At 40.8% G+C, this 22839-nt stretch overlaps 1 protein-coding gene across 1 annotated transcript in view; it reads left to right on the forward strand.

Annotated features, from left to right (window-relative positions):
• FBXO42 (F-box protein 42) overlaps positions 1 to 22839 on the forward strand; it is a 93949-nt gene that overhangs the window by 59113 nt on the left and 11997 nt on the right. The window contains exon 4 of the mRNA XM_029228344.1: positions 5380 to 5514. Within this exon, the coding sequence (XP_029084177.1) occupies positions 5380 to 5514 (135 nt within the window). The remainder of the gene's footprint in view (positions 1 to 5379; positions 5515 to 22839) is intronic.

Below are 22839 nucleotides of genomic sequence, written 5' to 3' on the forward strand. Positions count from 1 at the left end.
CTGCAGTGGAAGCGTGGAGTTTTAACCACTGGACCACCAGGGAAGTCCCCCTAAGTCTTTTCTATACAATCTTCTTGCCTTTCTTCTCTCTTCATCTGAACCTGGTGTAGACACTTGGCAGCCATCTCCAAAACTGGGGACGGTGCCACCTCCTAGGGCATCTGGAAATGTGTAAGGCCATTGTTTATTGTCTTGACTGGAAAGTACTACAAGCAGTTAGTAGGCAAGGACCTACTTGGGTTGCTAAATGTCGTGCAGTGAATGGGGTGATCCTGCACACAAAGAATTGACTTGTTCAAAATGACAGGAGCTCCTGTCGGGAAAAACTGCAAATCTGAACCATAAAACCAGCCTTGTCACTCCTCTGCCAAAAAGCCTGAGCCCTTTTGCACTGCATGTAGAAGTTTCCACCCCACCTGGCATTCACCAAGCCTACCTTTTCAGCCTGACTCACTGCTGCATCCTTACACAGCCAGGCTCTGCCCACACGAGACTCCTTGTTTGTCTTCAACTTCCCTACCTCATGGCTTTGTTTGGATGCCCTGATTTCATTTTCCCTTCCCCTCCCATTCCTCTTTCGCCCCTAGACTTGTTCGCCCCATGTTAATTGATTGAAAATGTCCTGACCTCTAAAACCCATCTTGGAGACAAAGCCAAAAGCCACCGTCTGTCACACTACTCTCACATTCCCCACCATGGAGATTAAGCTCTTCTCTTTTTCTGCTTATACTCGTTTAATACACTCTTCATACCTTCTTCTTAATGTTTTACCATCTGTCTTTTACCATAATTATCTGTGTAAGAGAGGCTGCATGCAAAGGAAGAACTTTAGACTTGGGAAGCAAATTCCTTGGCTCCTCTAACCCACAATTTCCTCATCTGTAAAATGCGTATGATAAGTTCTGTTTGTGCCACAGGGTTGCTAGGAAATTTAATTGAGGAAACACTTGTAAAAATATATTTTAACCTGCAAAATTATAGGACGATGATGATGTCTCCTCCGCAAGATTGTTGTCTACTTGAGGACAGTCAGGCTCCATGTCTTAGACACCTGTGCACCTTTCATAACACCAGGTTCATAGTTGACATCTATTCTGTGGAATTGTGTAACAAAGATATGAGCGATAGAGCTTCTTTCTTAGGTAAAAGTCTGGGACAAAAAAATGCAGGGAAAGTAAAATGAAGCCAGTTCTCCTGGTTATTTGATGAGTGTGTTCATGGCCAATCATGCAATTCTTGATTAAGGTAGAATGTCCCTTTCAGATTGACATAGGAGTCTGTTGAATCCCCAGCATTATGTTTTGAAAAGCCTTTTAGTGTTTAGGCTCCAAATATGGTCAGGTCATTCCATACACTTGCTAATCTTGCTCCTGCAATAGCCAGCAGGCCCAGACTGGATAACCAACCTTTCTTATTCCATAGTTACTTAATTACAGGCCTTCAAGTATGTCCTGGCTTGTAGATGTGAGACACATGACAGCATAGTCTCTAAGCATGGGATAAATGCCTCAGGACCTTTCCCTGGAGACAAGTGAGGGAACAAGATAATTTAACCTCTGAAAGTGCAAAAATTAGAGTTCAGTGAACATTAATCTAGTGACTACCAGGCACCATGGAAAATATGAAACAACTGGAAGACCTTGAACTTCAGAGGATTATAATATAGTAGGAAAAGTATTCAGAACACTGAGGAACTCTTTGCTTGTCGTGAGTGTAATTGTGCATATTTGGCTTGTCTTCGAGTAGGGATTATTAGATTTTAACTTGAGGTATGTGACTTGCAGTAGTTGTTCGTGGAGCAGTCAAGCACATTTCAGAAAGCTTGAAGAGATCTAGCAGTTGGAATAATCACGTTCTTAATGTTATTTCTTAGCAGAGCAGTCATACCGTACTACGAATGGTAACTTTTGTATAGCACATTCCAGTGGTCTAGATGTTCTGAAAGGAGAATGTTCTGTTTGGGTGGAGAACTTTGGTAAAAGGAAGTATTTACTTGAGCAGTGGTATTTGCTTAAATTCTTAATTTTTTCTGAAAGGCTCATTGAAGTTGGGTCCCCAACCCCCACCCAGACCAACATGTATGCATCTTAAATAAAAAGAGGCAAACAGAGTTCAGTAGGATGCTTAAAATATTTGAGTGTATTATTGATGGCTGTTTCTCATTCCCATTATATCTGAGTTCTAAACATAGCTGCCTAAATTGACTCCCTTCCTCTCCAAGCTTTGTTGATAATGACTGCTGGATATTGAAACTACAGTGTGTGAAACTTGTCGTTTCAGTCCCATTAGCTTTGCATAGGGTTTGGGCTGTACCTTCCTCTTCCAGAAACCTTTGTTTGCTCAAAGAGAAGCAGGAAAATGCCAATTGCCTTATTTTAGTATAGCATTAAAATACACGTGGTAAGGACCTCATGGGGCCCAGCTGCTGGCTAGGTTTTCAGTCCAAATAGAGAAGAAGAATGTTTGCTACCTCTTTGAAAAATAAAGGCGCTGTGCTTTTTTGCTGCATGAAGGAAGCAGCTGCCAAGAGTTGATCTTTGAGGAATAGTGGGACATAAATGAGCTACTGACTCTTTTAGTTATGAAATCATGGATTTGTTTTATTAAACATTGTTATAATGAAGATCAGTTAAGGTTTCAGAAGCCAGAGGACATTGCTAGTTTCTGTTCTGGGGTTATGGATTATCAGGTGGAAGAGAATGTTCTTTTATGCCAGGCACCAGTCAGTTCAATTCAAAATTGCCCCAGTTGTTGGAGTAGCTAGTTCAAAAAGGTATGTATGAGAAGACCAAGATACCTGAAGCTTGCCCCCTTTAGTGGAGATTAAAGTGTGGCTTCAGTAATTATCCTTTTTGTTTGTTTAATGTCATCTAACTTGATCCTTTGTTATTTGCAGTTCTCAACAAACCTGAAACATGAGCAGTGGACTTACATAGGGTTTTACTTCTTATTTTTTTTTCTTCTTCTTTTTCTTTTGGGCCACGCTGCTTGCGTGATTGAACTTGGGCCCTGGCAGTGAAAGCACAGAGTCCTAACCACTGGACTGCCAGGGAATTCCCAGGATTTTACTTCTTAATAGACTTTCTTATTGGGATGTTAATTAAAAAACTGATTTAGATATGGATTAGAAGTTATTTTCAAAGGCAAAGAAAGTCAGTAGGAATAAAAAAGGGGATGGGGGAATTACCTGGCAGTCCAGTAGTTAGGACTTGGTGCTTTCACTGTGGGGGCCCGAGTTCGATCCCTGGTCAGGGAACTAAGATCCCGCAAGCCTCAGGGCACAGCCAAAAAAAAAAAAAGGAAGAAAGTCAGTGGCAAGTGTAAGATCATCTAAACCTTCATATACCATTGTAGCATGTTTGAGTTCTGGGAGTAATTAAGTATTTTGCAGATGTGAGCCTGTTGATGATTAAATGGTATTTCATTTCTTCACATCTCTAGTTTCTTTAATTTCTTTGTTAATTTGAAAAGTCTGTAGCTCTGTTATTGCACAGCATCAGAGGTCAGATTTTTTTTTTTTTTAATTTTATTTATTTATTTATTTTTGGCTGCTTTGGGACTTTGTTGCTGTGCACCGGCTTTCTCTAGTTGTGGCGAGCAGTGACTACTCTTCATTGCGGTGTGCAGGCTTCTCATTACGGTGGCTTCTCTTGTTGCAGAGCACGGGCTCTAGGCACACGGTTTCAGTAGTTGTGGCTCAGGGGTTCTAGAACTCAGGCTCAGTAGTTGTGGCGCACGGGCTTAGTTGCTCTGCCGCATGTGCGAACTTCCTGGACCAGGGATCAAACCCGTGTCCCCTGCATTGGCAGGCGGATTCTTAACCACTGTGCCCCCAGTAAAGTCCCAGATGTTTTGGATTTACTCCTTCCACTGGCTGAGATTACTGGGTGTGACTGAACACATTGCTTTTATTATCTCTTAACTCATCCAATTTTTGGACTTGGGCTTTCTTAGTGTAGAGAGTCTTTAAAGGCATATCAAGTGGGCTGAGTTAAGAAAAAATAAAAAAGGAGGGTTATTCCCAGAGCTAGTATATATCACAGAGGTAATTATAGCAGTGGTGTTTCCCTTTTTCTGAACTTGAATAAGTGGTGCCAGAGTTCAGAAGAGATCTTAGAAACGGTGGTGAAACGGTGGTGTGCTAAACTGAACAAGACCTACAGATAAACCGGATGATCACTGAAGCCATGCACTAGTGGGTTGAATCTCTGAATTTCTTTTCCCTTTACCCTTTCTTTCATGTGACGCTTAACTGTTTTAGCCTAGTTTCACATTGAGAGGTCTGTTTTTCCCAGTGGTATGCATGGAATGAATGAAGTTTTGCTCGGCCCTTTTCCTGAAATACAAGATGGTAAATGCAGGACTGGAAGGAGCGCATGGTCATCTTTTCCAAAGGACAGAGGCTAAATGAACTTTCCAATGAGAAGCAAGGTGGCAGCTCTTAGCTTTCATGTCTCTTGTCTAGACTCTGGCTCTGGTCTTTCTGGTTTTACGGGAACAGCCCCTCTCACAGTCATTGACTCTTTTCTTCAGAATAGTGCCCATTGGTGAGGTGTATATAGTCATCTAATTAAAAAGGCTTTTCTTGGAGACCTTGGTGCTTTTTAACTGTTACCTACTGCATTGGTTTTCTATTCAGCACCAACCAGTCGGCCTTGGTGGCTTTTGGATGCACACCTAGGAGCTTAATGACTTTCATGTTTTTTCTCTCAGTTGTTTGGGGACCATACTACTTCTAAGATCGCTGAGCTACATTGGTTCTGTATGTGTGATTACTTTATGGCATTCATTAAAATTGTTTTCTTTTCTTTTGAAATTTTAAATTTTATTTATTTATTTATACATACAGCAGGTTCTTAAAATTGTTTTCTGTCATTCTCTTTCATATAAAGTCTTGTTATTGTTTTGTGCCTCATGTTTCATTTGAAAGCAAAAGCAATAAGAGGAGGACAGGTGGAGAGGAACGGGAGGACAGAGTACTTCTGTTAGCGCTGACTATCTTCTCCTAGCCCTAGATGATAATAATGCAGATTTAGATTAATTATGCAGCTGTGCTGAAATTTCACTCATTGAACACCCTTAGTCTGAATTCTTGTGTTCTCTTGCTAGAATTATATTGTCTTATTTAATGATATCATTGTCAGTTTGCTTAGTGTGCTCAGAAATAACATTTCCATAGCTTTTCTCTGGTCCTTATTTTAAAGGTTAATGTGATATTGATCAACCTGAAGACAGGAGGCTGGTTATAGAAAGGTTGATACCTGGGAACAACTGCGGAATGTGTGAAGTAATTGATCTTTGAAAGATGTGGGCTATAGTTAAGGTTTAGAGTGGCTTCAGAATTAGACATCAGTTACTCATTTGTTGTTTTCTTTCTAGGTGCGTGCTATTATGATGCTAATCAGTCTATGTATGTGTTTGGAGGCTGCACCCAAAGCAGCTGCAATGCTGCCTTCAATGACCTCTGGAGGCTTGACCTAAATAGCAAAGAGTGGATCCGACCTTTGGCTTCAGGTAAGAGAGAAAATGCTGATCTTTGCTTCCTTATCAGGTAACCCCCTTTGTGTGGAAACTCTACCTGATCCTTTAGGTGTTGGTCTCAAGAACAGATTACCGGGGCCCCAGATCCTTTGTCAAATCTGCTTGTAAATGCTAAGAGTAAAATGCTTGTGTAAGGTCTTTGAATTTTTTTTTAATTATACTTTATCATTAGTATTGGTACCCTGCCAAAATTGCTATACTACTGTGTGAATTCATTTGTGTGGTTTTCTGAAGTACTTGTACAGGTGTGATATGTTCTTTGGTATGAAGTTGAAGTAAGAGCAGAAGAAGCACAGTCCTGAGAACTGTAGTTGACTGACAGAAGCTATTGTCCCAGGGCTAAGATCTCTGAATATCTTGTTGTTGCCAGCTCAGGTATTTGGGGAGTGTATGGAACATGCCTCTGCTGGTTACTTTTAACAAATCAGGAGTGTGGGAAGATTCCACAGTAGGTACATTCCTACACAGTCCCACTATGCCACAATTCTGGCAGAGAGAAACTAGATTATTTTCTCTTTTGACCTAATCTTTCTTGGGGAAGAAACACACACACACACACACACACACACACACACATTGTTTTTGCACTCATGAGGCGGGACAGTTTGAAAAGGCACAGTTATGAGATTGGAGGGGCTGGTGTGATGGAGAAATAGAGTCCACTGAGTATAAAGTATTCTGCTAGATTTGTTGGCAAGCTCTTCCCAAACATTCTTCATTGGCTTTTCAAGGTTGGAATTCACTCTAGGACTAAGGAGACTTGGGTACCCCTTGGGCAGATTCCATACTTATTTAGGCCTTGATTTACTTTGATTCCTAAACGGAAGACAACAGGGTGTATCGGAAAGGCCACTGGACTGAGAGTGAGGAGACATGAGTTTCCTTTCCTGGCAAAATCACCAGCTCTCCCTGTAACTGTGAGCAAGTTACCACATCTTTCTGGGAGAAGTATGGAGGAGGAGCAGAAGATTCTGTTTTTAAAGGGGTCGGGAAAGCTGGTTTATGTTTCGTTTATTTCTGTAATGACTGCTGTGAATGTCTAGGCCAGGGGCTTAAAATCATTTCACGAGAAGAAGCTCCATTTTGCTTCCCCAAAGCTGTAAGCTCTGTTTCTTTCCTCTGCAATAGGCAAATATAGGAGGGAGGAGCATACTGACAGTGGATAGTCACGAGTGGGGCTGGGTTTTGTACAGATGAAATTCTTTTAAATTATTGGAAAGATAAAGAGATGTTAATCATTAAAATTTTTTGAAGATTAGTATTATTTTAGAGCCTTCAGAATTTTGTACTTTGGAGCGTTTCCTTTTCTAGCACTTTGTCCTTTATTGTACTTAGTGCAATATTGATTAAAATCTAGAATCACAGATTCTAGAATGCAGAGGGTCTTATTGGCTTAAACATCCTACTGCCATTGTACTTGTTGTCCAGGCCCCATTTCAGAGTAGCTTTGGTGTTCCACTCACAAAATACAAATACTGCCTTTCTCTGTTTCGTAACTAAGCTTTATGCCTTTGGCATGGGTGTTGCTCTTTCTTGTAGACGTGGAGCTCTGGACCTTCATAGCCTGTTGGCATCTACTTTGCTTATTTTTCCTTATTTCTCCCTATAAGATAGACATGGGATGTTTTGTTGTTGTTGTTGTTAACTACTAAGTTTAAAGGCAATGCTTTGAAATCCCCAAGGTAGAAGTATCAGAGAAATAACTGACTTTGTAATTCAGATTCTACAACGGATCTGAATTTTTTTTATTATTATTATTTATTTATTTTTTAGCTGGGTCGGGTCTTAGTTGCAGCACGTGGGATCTTTTCATTGCGGTGCAGTATCTTCGTTGTGGTGCACAGGCTTCTCTATAGTTGTGGTGCGCAGGCTTCTCTCTAGTTGTGGTTGCGCAGGCTCCAGAGTGAGTGCACGGTCTCTCTAGTTGCGGCACGGGCTTAGTAGGCCTGCGGCATGTGGGATCTTAGTTCCCCCACCAGGGATCGAAACAGCGTCCCCTGCACTGCAAGATGACTTCTTAACCACTGCACCACCAGGGAAGTCCCAGGGATCTGAATTTTTTAAAAATACAATGTTACCCAAGTCTTAAGTTTCTCAATAAAGAAAAAAATCGCCATTAAAAAAAAAGAAACAATGTTAGACTGTTCCCTTTTATAAAATATATTAGCTCCTGAATGTTTAAAAGTAATTTTCTAACAAAATGTCTCAAAGAATCTAGTTTCTGCTTCCCTCTAATCTACAATTAGAGCCTAGTTTTAGAGGGGTGGAAACTGAGCTTCTTGAATGTCCACTTTAAAAAAAAAAACAACCACTAATTTAATAAAGAGTCCTATGAGATTCTCATTTAGGCAGAAATCCCATGGGAAGATTGCCTGGGGAAATGTTTCTATACGCTGTCATGAGTCGCAACCAAAATTACTTCCTAACTGAAACATCAGTGAGTCTTTCTGAATAAAACACAGTTGTTGGTATGTCTTGGTGTGCCTGACTCACCCATTTCAGTGCATGGTGGTGGCTAAGTTAGATGGTAGCTGAGGGGAGGGTGCTACCCCCACCCTTTGGTACCAGATGTGACGTCTTCTAGCATTTGAGTATTTGCAAGTGATGGGTATCTAGGGTGATAGTTTTTTTTTGTTTTTTGTTTTTTGTTTTGTGGTACACGGGCCTCTCACTGTTGTGGCCTCTCCTGTTGCGGAGCACAGGCTCCGGACGTGCAGGCTCAGCGGCCATGGCTCACAGGCCCAGCCGCTCCGCGGCATGTGGGATCTTCCCGGACCGGGGCACAAACCCGTGTCCCCTGCATCGGCAGGCGGACTCTCAACCACTGCGCCACCAGGGAAGCCTAGGGTGATAGTTTTAACAGTGCTCAGTCTTCAAAAGTGTAGCTCTTTGGAAAAGAGCATCAAAAAACAGTGGAACAGTTTGGGTTAAGAGCAGAATCTTGATAAAGAATGCTACTGTATCAGGTATCTTTTTACATGTGTATTTGGTTTTATTACAGATGAGACTGGAGCATCTCATTTTGGTTGGTGTCTTAGCACAGGCTGCCATAACAAAATACCAAAGTCTGGGGGGATTTAACAACAGAAACTTATTTCTCACAATTCTGGAGGCTAGGAGTCTGAGATCAGGGTGCTGGTGAAGGCTCTATTCCTGGCTTTCAGAGAGCTAGTGAGCCTGCTGTGTCCTTACATGGCAAAGAGTAAGTTCTGGTATCTCTTCCTCTTTTTATAAGAGTATCTAAACCTAATTATCTCCCAAAGCTCCCGTCTCCATATGCCATCACACTGAGATTAGGACTTCAACATACGAATTTTGGGAGGACAGAATTCAGTCCATAGCAGTTGGAATTAATGTGATTTGCCAATGAAACCTTGTCTTGCATTCCTTTTGAAATGATAGAAGGAGGGAGCATCTGGAGGGAGTATGGTGGTGATGAGTGCTGGAATGACAGCTCTTATAGTTGAGAGAGACCTACAGTACTTCTCCGACATTTCGGAGTTACGTGAGTTACCGCCTCCTCCCTTTTACATGAGGGTAGGTGACCCCTACCCTCATGGAGCTTATACTGTAATGGGGAAGAAAAAAAAAACAGTTATGAAGGAAATGAGGAATGAGATATAGAATAAGAGGGGGAGATCTACTTTAAACAGAAGACGACCTTTTTTGCTGAGATATGAAAGATGCAGCAGGGAAGGAAGTGATAATGGCATATACGAAGAAGAGGACATATTGGAGGAACTGAAAACAGAGCTTTGTGGATGTAGCATAATGAGCAAGGGGTAGAGTGGCACAGATGGAGTTGAGGTGTAGATGAAAGCCAAATCATTCACAGACCATAGTCTGTGAGATTTTGGGATTTTAAGCAAAGGAATATTATGATCCTGTTTACATTTTTAGGAACACTTTTGCTGCTATTTAGGAAATAGATTAAAGAAGGCAAGAAAATAAAGCAGAGAGAACAGGTAGGAGGCTATCAGAATAGTACGGGTGAGAGACTGTGATGACTTGGACTAGAGTCCTAACAGTGGAGATAAAGAGAAGTGAATGAATTTGAGCTGAATTTTTGTGTTAAAAATGATGGGACTTCTTGATGGATTGGATATGGGGGGGTGAGAGGGTCAATCAAGGCTAACTTATGTTTCAGGTTTGTTCACTTAGGTAGGTAGTGGGGCCATTTGCTGAAATGGAGAAGAAACATTTGGAAGAGGTTTTTTGTTTTTTTTTTTTACCTCTTTAAACATTTAAGTGGTGGTATCAAGTAATTAGTTGTTATGAGGAGTTTGGCATTTAAAATAGAGGGCTTGACTTTCCTTAAATGGCAGTACAGTCCTTTTGCTCAGTTAATTCTTCTTTTATCCTTCATTTGTTCATTCAGCAAATATTTATGGATTGCCTACTCTGTGCCTGGTATTGTTTTAGATGCTGGGGATACATGACTGAATAAAACAGACAAAAAATCCTACTGGAGATTAAATTCAAATGAGGAAAGACATATTTAAAATGACAAGTACAGGGCTTCCCTGGTGGCGCAGTGGTTAAGAATCCACCTGCCAACGCAGGGGACACGGGTTCGTGCCCTGGTCTAGGAGGATCCCACATGCCGCAGAGCAACTAAGCCCGTGCGCCACAACTACTGAGCCCGTGTGCCCCAACTACTGAAGCCCGTGCGCCCAGAGCCCGTGCTCTGCAACAAGAGAAGCCACTGCAATGAGAAGCCCTCGCACCACAAAGAAGAGTAGCCCCTGCTTGCCGAAACTACAGAAAGCCCATGTGTAGCAACCAAGACCCAACGCAGCCAAAAATAAATAAAAATAAATAGATTTTAAAAATAAAATAAATTGACAAGTACCTAATATAATATATTAGAAGATGATTAATGCTATTGAAGCAAAACTATAGCATAGTAAAGGGGATGAGGAATAGGGGAGATTATAACTAGGGGGATCACGGTAGACCTCATGGAGAAGGTGACATTAGAACAAAGACTTGATGGGTACAAGAAGTGAACCATGTGGATATCTAAGGAAACAACATTCCAAAGAATAATCAGTGCAAGGGTTCAGAGGTGAGAGTGTGCTTGGGACAGTCAAGGGGTAATGCGAATCCTGTGTGGCTGGAACAGAGTGAACAAAGGAGACTGTACTAGGAGAGGTTGGACAAATAATGGAGGAGAGGGTGTCCTACATATAAGGCTTTCTGGCTGTTATAAGGACTTCGTGGACTTTGCATATTCTTTGAGTGAAATGGCTGATGATTTAGGTTGCTGAGAAGACTGTCAGATGGCGAGTGTAGAAGCGAGGAGATCAGTTAAGAAATGGTAGCAATAGTCTAGGCAAGAAATGATGGTGATTTGGACTAGGGTGTTAGCAGAAAGATAAAAATTGGATGCATTGGACAGAGCCCACAGTTTGGATATGGAGTGTGAGAGAGAGGAGTCAAGGATGGCTGTAAGGATTTTTAGCCTAGGCACTTGAAGGAGTAGAGTTGCCATTCACTGAGATGAGTAAGACTGTGGGTGGCCAGGGTTGGCAAAGTGCAGGAGAGATGAGAGATTCAGTTTGAAGCATGTTAAGTTTGAAATGCACATTAGGACATCCAGGTAGAAAAAGGTATGTGCCTGGAGTTCAGGGGAGAAATGCAGGCTAGAGATTTTTGTGTAGATAGCCAAATGGGAGTCATGTAGATGGATTTAAAGCCGTGAGACTGGATGAGATTACCAAGGGAGTGAGTGAAGATAGAGAGGCTAAGTCTGGGAGACTCCACCATCTGGAAATCAGGGAGGAGAGGGAAACGGCAAAACATTAGAAAAAGAGCAAGGTTGGGGGGGGTGGGAGCGGTGGTATGAGAAAACCAGGGGAATGTGGCATCTTGGAAGCTACCATACTTGCACGTGTTTCCAGAAGAGGAGGAAATAGTCAACCATGTCGTATGCAGCTAAGAGGTCAAGTCATATGACTGAGAACTGACTTTGAATTTAATAAAGAGTATTTTCAATGAGAGGTAAGGATGAAGCCTACTTGGAATGGTTTTAAGAGAATGGGAAGAGAGGAGTTAAAGATAGTAAGTATGAACAATACATTAATTTTTTTAAAAGAGTGTTACTATAAAGGAGAGCAGGGAAGTGAGGTGCTAAGTAGAGATGAATGTAGAATTGAGAGTTTGTTTTTTTTTTTAAGATGGCAGATATAACATGTTTATTTGCTGATGGGAATGATCTTCTAGAGGGAGGAATTGATTTGGATAAAGAGGAAGAATTAATTGCTAGGACAGTGTCTTCACATAGTGACAAAGGCAGACTCTACTATACAGGTGGAGGGCTTGACTGTGGATAGGAACACTGACCCTTTATCCGAAGGAACAAGAAGGAATATCAGATTACGGATGCTGGTGGATGGGTAGATGTGGGAACTGGTGGAAGTTCTCTACTGATTGCTTCATCACTCAGATAAAATAATTAGGAATGGAACAGAACAGAAGCCCTTGGAAATCTTGGCTGGTGATGATGAATGTACAATTATATTCATTGTAGTCTTTGCCAGGCGGTTCTAGGAAGTTGAATGTTTCGACTTCCGGAATTGTACTAAGGTAACACCTTCACTCTTAGTTTTGTTTGACTCAGCCTGTGTTCAATTCCCAAAGCAAATGAGCAGTTCTTAGGACAGGTACTTCAGAAGACTAATGTTTGAACCACTCTTTCTAAAATACCCTTTATTCAAACCGAAGCTAATTTTGGCATCTGTTTAATATATAATGTTGTAAGTCACAGCCTTTTTTGGTTACTTTAAATCCAGGTAGAGATTTTCAAGTAGAAATTTTTACATTTAATATTGGACTGTTGTTGTGATTTTTAAAACTTATTAAACATTAGCTCACACCCATTTACAGAAGGGGAACACATTTCAGTTTTAAAACTCTCCATAGTTATGAGAGTATAAATTTTGGGAGAGCCTATAAATGTCAGGTAAAGATTTAAAGCTTAGCCTGTCATCTCTAGTCCTGGAGCACAGTTGATTTTCCTACCACATTCTCCCCATAGAATCTTCTTTCCCAAGGATTTTTTTTTTCCCCTTTCTAGTTTCTTCCCTTTTAGTCACACGTGGAGTTCCAAATGATGGGTTGTGGTTCAGGCCCTTTGTTTTAGAAAAACATATCAAGGTCTGAGACGCACGTACTAGATGGCTGTTCTGATCTTGGCCTTGCTACTTCTGAGCTACTTGCTTTTGAAGTTAATCACGTCTGCATTTTCTGGGCCTCGATTTCTTCACTGTATAAAGAGGAAAAGACAAGACCACTGTTCCTAAAACTACACAGCAAATCACCTGGGAAACTTAACTAAAAATATAGATTCCTCAGCCTCATAACAGCCACTCGCCTGTTCTCAAGGGACTGGGGATAGAGTGGCAGATCTGCATTTTAAAAAAGAAAATGTCCTAGTTGATTCTAAACCTAGCTAAATTTGGAAACCCTGGATCGCTGCGAAATCTTCTTGCTTTCTCACTGTGCAAACTGTGACCTCACTTTGTTGTCACAGTCTGTTAGGTGGGTGTGTGCCAAACTGGACTCCTTAACTGTAGTTAAGAATGGCCGCTCTGTGCTCTCTTAGCTGCTTCTTTGTAGAACTAGCTAACTGTTACCCTAGTTAGGAATAGCCTACTTTCTGAGGAAATGATTATGGAGAAAGGTTTTGGGTGTTGGTTGCCCCAGGCTCTTCATACATACTACCTAACTTTCAAACCAACCCAACTAGGTTGGCACTACTGTTATCCCCATTTTGCAGGTGAGGAAACTGAAGCTCAGAGAATCACCTAATAATTTACCTAAGATCACACAGCCAATAAGTGACGGAGCAGTGATTGAAACGCAAGATTTTGTCTCTAGAGTCTGTGTTTTTTTCTACTATGACATGCTGTGAGTAGTTTTATTTTATTCTATAGTTTGCTAGTTTCACATTATCAATTTTACTTTTTAAATGGACTTTTAAATTTTAGAATAGAACGGAGTTCCCACAACCAGTTTTCCGTGTTGTTAACATCTAGTCATAATAGTACATTTATGACAATTAATGAACCAATATTGATACATTATTATTAACTGAAGTCCATACTTTATTCACGTTTCCTTATTTTTTTATTCTGATGTCCTTTTTCTGTTCCAAGATCTCATCCAGGACATATTACATTTAGTCTTCAAGTCTCCTTTAGGTTCCTCTTGGCTATGACAGTTTCCCAGACTTCCTCGTTTGTTGATCTTGACAGTTTTAGGGGTATTTTGTGGACTATCATTCAGTTGTGGTTTGTCTGATGTTTTTCTTATGGTTAGACTAGAGTTATGGATTTGGGGGAAGAAGACCATAGTGGTATAGTGCCCTTTTCATCCCGTCCCATCAAGGGTACATGCTGTCACCATGATTTATCACTGTTGATGTCAACCTTATCACCTGGCTGAGACAGTGTTTATTAGATTTCTCCACTATAATAATTATTCTTTTTTTCCCCCCTCCTTTTAAAATTCTTTTTTAAAGTTTGTTTATTTTCCTGTGATTCTCTTTTCTTTATTTATAGTTGCCCTTGGTCCTTGATATTCAATTTGAGGGGGAATAACTAAGCTGTCTGGCCATTATGTCTATCTTCAGAGTCAGGAAAGAATGATGAGCAGAGGGTATGTCAGCAAAGAAACCTTTTCGCAACTTAGAGAATTTTAAAATATCAACATGATTTGCCTTTTTAAATTTTTTGGTGGGGAAGCAGGAGGATGCTGAAGACAGAATCTCTCTTTTATTATGACTTAACCCAATCAAGATCCTTCCAGCTATCCAGAGTCAGAAGCTCTGTTGGAAATAATTTTGTTTCCTTAGGACCATTCCCCAAGAGAAAAATCACATCTTACAAAATCACTGAGTAATCCTGCAGAAAGTCTACTTTTGGAGTCAGGGGCAGGAAAAAGAAAGAGTATTGGTCATATCAGATGTTTATAGGAAGGCCAGAATATCCTCAGAAGCTGAGAAGTGCTGGAACTATCCAGAAATAACTGCCCAGAGTGTCACTGTTTCTCTTCTGTGTAAATGATACCTTAAAAATGATACTCATAGGGTTCTTGGATCCATTGATGAAGCTTTCTGTTCTGTGTCTAGTGGAAAAGCTTACTCTTAGGTTTTCTACTGCCCTTTCCTGAGCCTGTGGTAATATCACCTGGAAAGAAGGAAGTCTGGGACTGATACCTGGCACCAGATATAACCAAAACAGCTGACAGAAAAATCTGTTCAGGAGAAGATCACCCAGTCCTTCCCTTGCCTTAGGTCCCAAATGTCAATGCTGACATTGAAATAGCTGGATGTGGAATTTTTTAGAATAAAATGTATTAGTGTACTTATAGGCATTAGATTCTGCTTTTTAACGTTGCTTTGCATCTAAACACTTTATACATTTTTTTTTAAAAAAATCACCATTATATGTAAATGTGTTCTGAGAATACCCGTCTATGGAGAAGGGGGAGAAATGGATGCTTATCAACTGGTAAATATTAGACTGTGTAGCAAGAGGACATGGTTGCATGCCTTTCAAATACACTTCAAGCTTCTCTTCTGTCATAAAAACAAATCATTGATCTCATTGTTTTAATATTTTCTTCGTGAAGGAGAAGTCCCAATTCGTTCTTACCTACAGATCTTTTCTTGATTACCAGATGTATTGATTACCAAAATGTATTAAAATCTGTCCTTAGTTTATCTCTTCCATGCTGGAAATTCTATATCCTTTAACTTTATTCATTTGGTCCAACTCATGAGCCTTTCCTGTCCTTTCTTAAAACCTTCTAATCTTTTTTCTTATTTTAGATAGAAGTTCAGAGTGTCATTGAGAATATAAGCAGTGACTTCCTTTAGAATTCTGAGCTTTCATATCTACACGTGTGTTCATGTCTGCCTACTATCTTGACAAACAATTTTTGGTTGCTCTTGGATTCCTTGTGCAGTAAAACTCTCAGACCATCTAGTGTTTCTGTTTATTGTCAGGTATACACATAATTCCCTACCCCGGGCAAGAGCACTTCACGTTTTATGACCACAGTAAACTTCATTTTGTATGATTTATTAATGTTGTGTCCTGAATGAAGTTTTAGAAAGCTAGTCCTGTATGGGGGAACACAAAAGGTATTGTCCTTGTATTATTTCTGACTTCTCCTTCCCCATGAATGACCCTGTTGGTTTCTAGTACACTCAGCACTACAGTGTACCACCTCGTGCCCAGTGCACATTGTTTGGCTGTTTACAATCCAGGATCAGGCCAGTTTCTCAAGTTTTCCAACTCTCTTAACCTTGAGGAGATTTTGTAAAGAATCTACAGGGTGCTCTTCCCAGGTGGGTGAGAGTTGTGTTTGGTCATTTATTAACTTAAAAATATCAGCCTGAATTCTGGGAAACTACTTTATCCTTTCAAAACTCAGAAGCTACCTCTCATCTCTTCTTTGGGAGATGAACTCTTGAACTATACTTTAATTGACTACTTATCAAACAAGTAGTACCCCTGATTATTTTCTCTTTTCTATAGTTCTCTTGAAAGTGACTGTGAGCTATGGATTTTATATGTGGTTTGCTGGCTTTTACACTGTGTTCCTTTCTTGCTTTCTCTTCCCATTTTAGTAAGCTTTGTGAAATCCCATTGCCCAGTCTTAAAATGTTTGTTGCTATTTGATTTATATGTATATATGAGTTATAGAGTGGTTAGATATTAAATGAGGAATGTGTTCTTGAAGACCTCACATAATGAATTTTAATTCTGACAATGGATTGCTGGTATTTCTGTTTACTGGTGAAAGTAGTGGGTGATGCCATGTGACAACAGTGTAGCATGCTTTAACATTAGCTTTGGCATTAGCCATTTTTTCTTTCTTAACAATAAATTTATTAAGACAGTTTACATATAGGAAAATGAACAAATCTTAAGTGTATAACTCAAAGACTTTTTTACATATGTGTACAGCCATGTGATGATCGCCTAGATCAAGATACAAAATACTGCTATAACTTCAGAAAGCTCCCTGTGCCCCTTTCCTGTCAGTACCACTCCCCACAGAGGTAACCGCTATTCTGACTTCCAAGAGATTTTTTTGAGATTCATCTTGGTTTCTTTTTTAAGATTCATCCATGTGGTTGCATCTATCAGTGGTTTATTCCTTTTCATTGCCGTCAGTATCCCATAACATGAATATACCACTTTTTTTTGAACCCATTCTCCTGTTGATGGATACTTGGGTTATTTCCACTTTGAATATAGCTGCAGACAACATTCTTACATAAATTTGTTTGTGGACATATGCACTCATTTCTTACTTAAGACCTACTTGTCAACTTTAAAGAATATTCTAGGGGGCTTCCCTGGTGGCGCAGTGGTTAAGAACCCGCTTGCCAATGCAGGGGACACGGGTTTGAGCCCTGGTCCAGGAGGATCCCACATGCCACGGAGCAACTAAGCCTGAGCGCCACAACTACTGAGCCTGAGCTCTAGAGCTCACGAGCCACAACTACTGAGCCCGTGCACCACAACTACTGAAGCCCACACGCCTAGAGCCTGTGCTGTGCAACAAGAGAAGCCACTGCAATGAGAAGCCTGTGCACCACAACGAAGAGTAGCCCCCGCCCGCCTCAACTAGAGAAAGCGCGCATGCAGCAGCGAAGACCCAGCGCAGACAAAAATAAATAAATAAATAAAAGAATATTCTAGACACACTAAGTACCCAGAGAGTTCTCTCCTCACTTAGTCTTGCTCTAAGTAGGAGGATATGTTGATATAACTAAGTATTTTAGAGGTTTGAAGAGAAAGGACCACTCAGCTAGTAATTAAAGGTACTCTCATTATTAGGGCCTCATAACCTAAAGTGATGGGAGGAAGAAGGCTAGTTGGTGGTAGTACCATTAAGAGCATGGTTTTTGTGCCGAGCAAACACAGGTTTGCATCTGATCTCTTCAGGCTAAGGTTGCTTAGTAACTGGATGACCTTAGACAGGTTGTTTAACATTTCATTTGCCTCACCTATAAGGTAGACATGGTAATACCTACATTTCATAGTTGTTGTTCAGATTATATACAATACACCTTTATATATATACTGAAGTCCTAGCTGAGGAGTGTAGAGAGTGGTCATAAGTTATCCTCGAGTTCCCAAAGCTTGAAAAGTGCATTCATTCCTTTGTTTGTTCATTTTCCTGCCTTTATTTATTGAGTATTTATGCCCAGTGCTGTTCTAAGTACTGCAGATATAGATATGAACAAGCAGCAAGATCTATAAGACAATAAACAAATCAATATGAAGAAAATATAAAGAACTAAGTGGAAAATAACTGGTGGTGCAAGAAAGTAGATGGAGGTGTTTAAATAAGTTATAAAATGTATATAGAGCCAGGACTTATATGGATGGATAGGTTTTTAAAAGAAATATGACTTATGAGGAGAAAAGTAGTAAACTAATGAAATGGGATTCTGTTCACAATTTGTTACCTTTTTTTTTTTGGCCCCACCATTTAGCTTGCGGGATCTTAGTTCCCCAACCAGGGATCGAACCCCGGCCCTGGCAGTGAAAGCGCCAAGTCCTAACCATTGGACTGCCACAGGATTCCCTGGTACAATTTATTTTTAAGACTAGTTGTTTTATTTTGTTTTGAAATTTCTTTATTTAGTTTTGGCTGAGTTGGGTCTTCGTTGTGGTGCACGGGCTTCTCATCTCGGTGGCTTCTCTTGTTATGGAGCACAGGCTTTAGACATGTGGGCTTCGGTAGTTGAGGCTCACGGGCTCTAGAGCGCAGGCTCAGAAGTTGCGGCACATGGGCTTAGTTGCTCCGTGGCATGTGGGATCTTCCTGGACCAGGAAACGAACCCGTGTCCCCTGCACTGGCAGGCGGATTCTTAACTGCTGCGCCACCAGGGAAGCCCAAGACTAGTTGTTTTTATTAAGATTGTGTGATTTTGCTTAAAATAACTCTGACATATTTGAATCTCCATCTCCATTTTTTTGTTTTCGTAGTAGGAAGGCACCCAGGGCCCAGACACCATAGTGCTAATCGTTTTGAGGAAGGCATAGGATGTTAAGTGACTCCTTTAAATTCTTTGTTGAGTGAGCTCCTTCCTGCTTCATGGACCCGTTCCTGGTTAATCTTCTTTATGAGTTGGTGATTTCTCCTTGTCTCCTCTAGCCCTATGCAATCCTGGAACAGCCTGGATCTGTGGTGGTCTCGGGAGATGTGAATGAGAGCAGAGACAGTGGGTTCCCCTAGGAAAGGAAGGAATCCTTTCTGTTTATTTATAAAGTTCAGATCCTGGGATTTTTCCAGAATACATGCTTTTCTAAGGTGGGTACACATTCTCTCCACCTGGGTGAACTTTAGTCCTCTAAGGAAGAGAATAAATAAGGTTATACCATATTTCAGTTTAGCCTGCCTGACTAGGATTTTCCTGTTTTGTTACCAGGCCAGAAACTTTATGACTAGCAACATTGTTTTGACTTCTAAACAGAACCACTTAAAAGGGCACCCCACCCCTACCCCCCACGCTGAGAACTGCAATTAACAAATTACCAGATTAAACTCAGACTCTGGACCTCATCTCCTTCCCCAGAAATTGAATCAAAAGACTACTTAAAATGGTAACAAGGAACTGTTACTGGTTTTCATGTTGTTGGTTTTTAACTGAAAAGTGCTGCCTTATTTATCAAGTGGTCTTTCATGTGGGTTTGTTTAGAAGTGAAAACAGTGCCAACCGGGAATTTCTTTTTGTTCATGCCTATGGCCTATATAGTTATACAGGATCTAAAAGTTTCTCAGGCCTATTACAAAAGTTCCTCTTGTTTTGGATGTTCTATAAATTACCCAGGGAGTGATGTTTTTAAAGATACGGGTATAATTGTAATAATGAAAATGTGTGCCCTGAAGCCTGAGATCCAGACAAGCTTTGTCTAATATTAGTGAGTTGTTTTGATATCAATCAGTAACTTTCTGACCATGTTGCAACTGAGGAAAAAAATAGGACAAGGAAAAAAAAAAGAAATTGGAGTGTGAGGGGAACACCTAAAGAAGTGTTTGGTCTTTCCCCTGCTGAAAGGCACACTGATACCTCCAGGGTAGGTTGTGATTAACTGGAGCCAGGTCTTATCCCAGCCCACAAGGGATCCATAACCATTCGGCTTCCTTGGAGGGGTTCAGTTCTGCAAACATTTTCATGAGAAATAGTTCCTGTTCTCTAGGATAATATAATAATATAATCTTATTGGGAGATTCTAAATGGATAATTTCAGCACTGTACTAAATGCTCAGATTGAGGTTAGATAAAGGATGTCCCTCTCCATTCACCCCTCCCTCCCCTAGGAGGGTCTTTAGCCCAGCATGGGAAGGAATGTGCTGGTCCTGAAGAAAGCCATGTCTAGAAGAACTTAGTTCTTTTGCATCCAGTACCATGTCCTTGGTGACTAACTTAAGTCCCTATTTTAGAATTAAAGAGCACAGTTGGCTAGAATCAAGTCTTGAAAGCAGGAGTTTACGGGTTCTGTAGTGACTTTGCCAAAGAGTAGCTTTATATTTATCTCCTACCTTTGTTCTTTAAAATAGGCATTATAGTTTTGTATCTTCCCTGGGCATGTAAATAATTGAGGAGACTCAACATAATTATTATTGGCCACATTGAAGTTAAATTGGAAACATTTTCATTAGCTGAAGAGAAGCTGATATCTGTTCCAGATAGAACCTCTGTGGTCTTGGCTGCACACTTTGGAGACCATTCTGAATAGTTATTAGTCTTCAAGGTGTTTAGAGTGCCCAAGACAGACTTTATACTCATGAATTGTGTTCTTCTCAGTTTTCCTTTTGTCTCCCCCTTCCTCAAGTCATAAAACCATGAAACATGCTTTTCTTGTTCTGATTACAAAGTATTACCTATAAAATCAAACCAGTTTAGAGATGTAAGCAGTTAAATTATAACTCCAGTAGTTTTTCTTTAAAGGGTCTCTTCCCTCCTAAGTTATAAGTGCCAGCCTACATTCTTGTGCCCTGTAGGTTCTCTGATTTCAGATGCTAATGTGGTGTTCTGGGAAATACCTCTCCAAATTATCCTTCTCTTGACCTGTGAGTCGTGCTACCAAGGTCAGTCACTTCACACACTACCATAATGACAGCTCTGTCACACCAAGGGCTTGATCCGCTTCCCAAGACCCAGCTTGGGTCCTATCAGAAAAATTCATCTCCCCCTACTCCCTCCCCCACCCCACCCCCACACACACACCAACTCAGGCTCCTCACTACCACAGACGAGTACCCACAGAAGAGAAACTGTGAGGTAGGGTTGTTGGTTAATCTGGTCTATCTGGTCTTATTTTGCCCTCAAGGCCAGCTTTGTGTGGGATGGACGAGTGTACGTCATTTGGAGCTGCGAGTGAATGCCTTTCATTGGACCTACCCTGAGAAAGTGAGTGCGAGTGAGGAGTTGTTAATATGAGATGGAGAGTATGCCCTGAAACCTCAGTCCCATTATTCATTCTTTAATGTCCCCTTTGGCATCATTACTACAAAATAGTAATTATTTGAAAGCATCCAGGGAAAAGTTTTTGACTTCCAGTTAAGAAGCAATTTAGAGCCCCCTTTTAAAAAAGCAAATCACACAGCAAAGCGTTCTGTAATTCCGTGAGCGAAGTGGAGATTTTTTTCTCCAGTACTTTTCTTCTGGATTAATTGGCATGCTAGTGAGTCTCCCTTGGTAAAATTTTTCATGCTCATAGTTTTCTTGTTTTCAAACTTTACCTCTTATAAGTACCTAATTCCTAGTATTAGATCTTTCTATTTTCAGAGTCATTGAGAACTATTAGCAAGTCACTTACGTTGCTGTAAATAAGTCTTAAAGTGACTTGTCTGAAAGCAGTAGGTGGAACAATTTTTTTCTATTTATTTATTTTGAAGAGTGTAGGTTCAGTAACATGTAGACGAGGATGACCAAGGAAATATTTGTGTATTGAAAATGTTAAGGTAGTTCCTTTCAGCACCCCCTTTTTTTTTTTGCGGTACGCGGGCCTCTCACTGTTGTGGCCTCTCCCGTTGCGGAGCACAGGCTCCGGACGCGCAGGCTCAGTGGCCATGGCTCACAGGCCCAGCGGCTCCACGGCATGTGGGATCTTCCCAGACTGGGGCACGAACCCGCGTCCCCTGCATCGGCAGGCAGACTCTCAACCACTGCGCCACCAGGGAAGCCCCTCAGCACCCCTTTAATCAAAGTACTTGTCAGGGAAAACCCACTTTGGACCCATGTTTATATAGTCATAAACAGAGTGTATGTACAGAAGAAGTCTGGATAGATTCAGTGTTAAGGAAAATCATATAAACTGGGGAAAAGGTCAAAAGGCTGACCACATGCCCTTTTAATGTCATCTTCGAGCATTTTCTAACAGGTTCACCCAAGGATTATTTAACTCTCTGCAACATGGTTCTCAAAGTCTAGTCCCCAAACATCAGCATCACCTGGGAACTTGTTAGAAATGTAACTTCATGGACCCTACCCCATACCTACTACATAGGAAACTCAGAAATGGGTTCCAGCAATCTGTGTTGTAACAAGTCCTTCAGCTACTTCTGATACAACTGAAGTTTGAGAACTACAGCTCGAGGGGAATGGTAACTATAACATCTGAATAGTAAACCAATAATATTAATAAATAATGCTCACAGTATGGAGAAGTAAAAGTAGCTTTTTAGTCACGCATAAAATACAGGCACCCCCAATTAGAATGGGTGCTTGTTTTATCTTGTATCAAACAATCGCGCTTCTCTTCTAGTGCTAGGGTCTACGTGAGTAGACACCGCAGTTGTGGGAAAGTGGCATAGAAGCCAAACCAGAATTTGGCATCGCTTCGCTGTTTCACCATCGTCTTTGCAAAAGTCAACGAGAATGCCTTGTAATTCTACCACTGTCTTTCATATGTGAAAATTTCTTCTGATTTCATAGGAATCTTGGGAAACATGGAGCCAATTAGTGATTTTAGGGAATGTTTGTTCTGTGTATAGGGTGCCTATCTGATTATCCAGTTTCCCACAGATGCGTTTTTGGCTTGTGCCTTGTTTTGAAACTTGCTCCATTGATCATATCTCCTGTGTGATTAGAAGCCTTTAGTGTTTGGGGAAAGAAGCCGGTGAGGATAGCCATCAGCTCTGAGAGGAACGAGCTTAAGTAACATGTCTGTCCAAGTCTGACGTGGGCATATTTGGTCCTGTGGTGCTTGATGAGAACCGACTTGGGAGTGACACCCTTTCTAACTCCACTTCTGTGTTACA

Source organism: Monodon monoceros, unplaced genomic scaffold (assembly GCF_005190385.1).
Source record: "Monodon monoceros isolate NGI ecotype Baffin Bay Population unplaced genomic scaffold, NGI_Narwhal_1 Super_Scaffold_18, whole genome shotgun sequence".
Lineage (NCBI taxonomy): Eukaryota > Metazoa > Chordata > Mammalia > Artiodactyla > Monodontidae > Monodon > Monodon monoceros.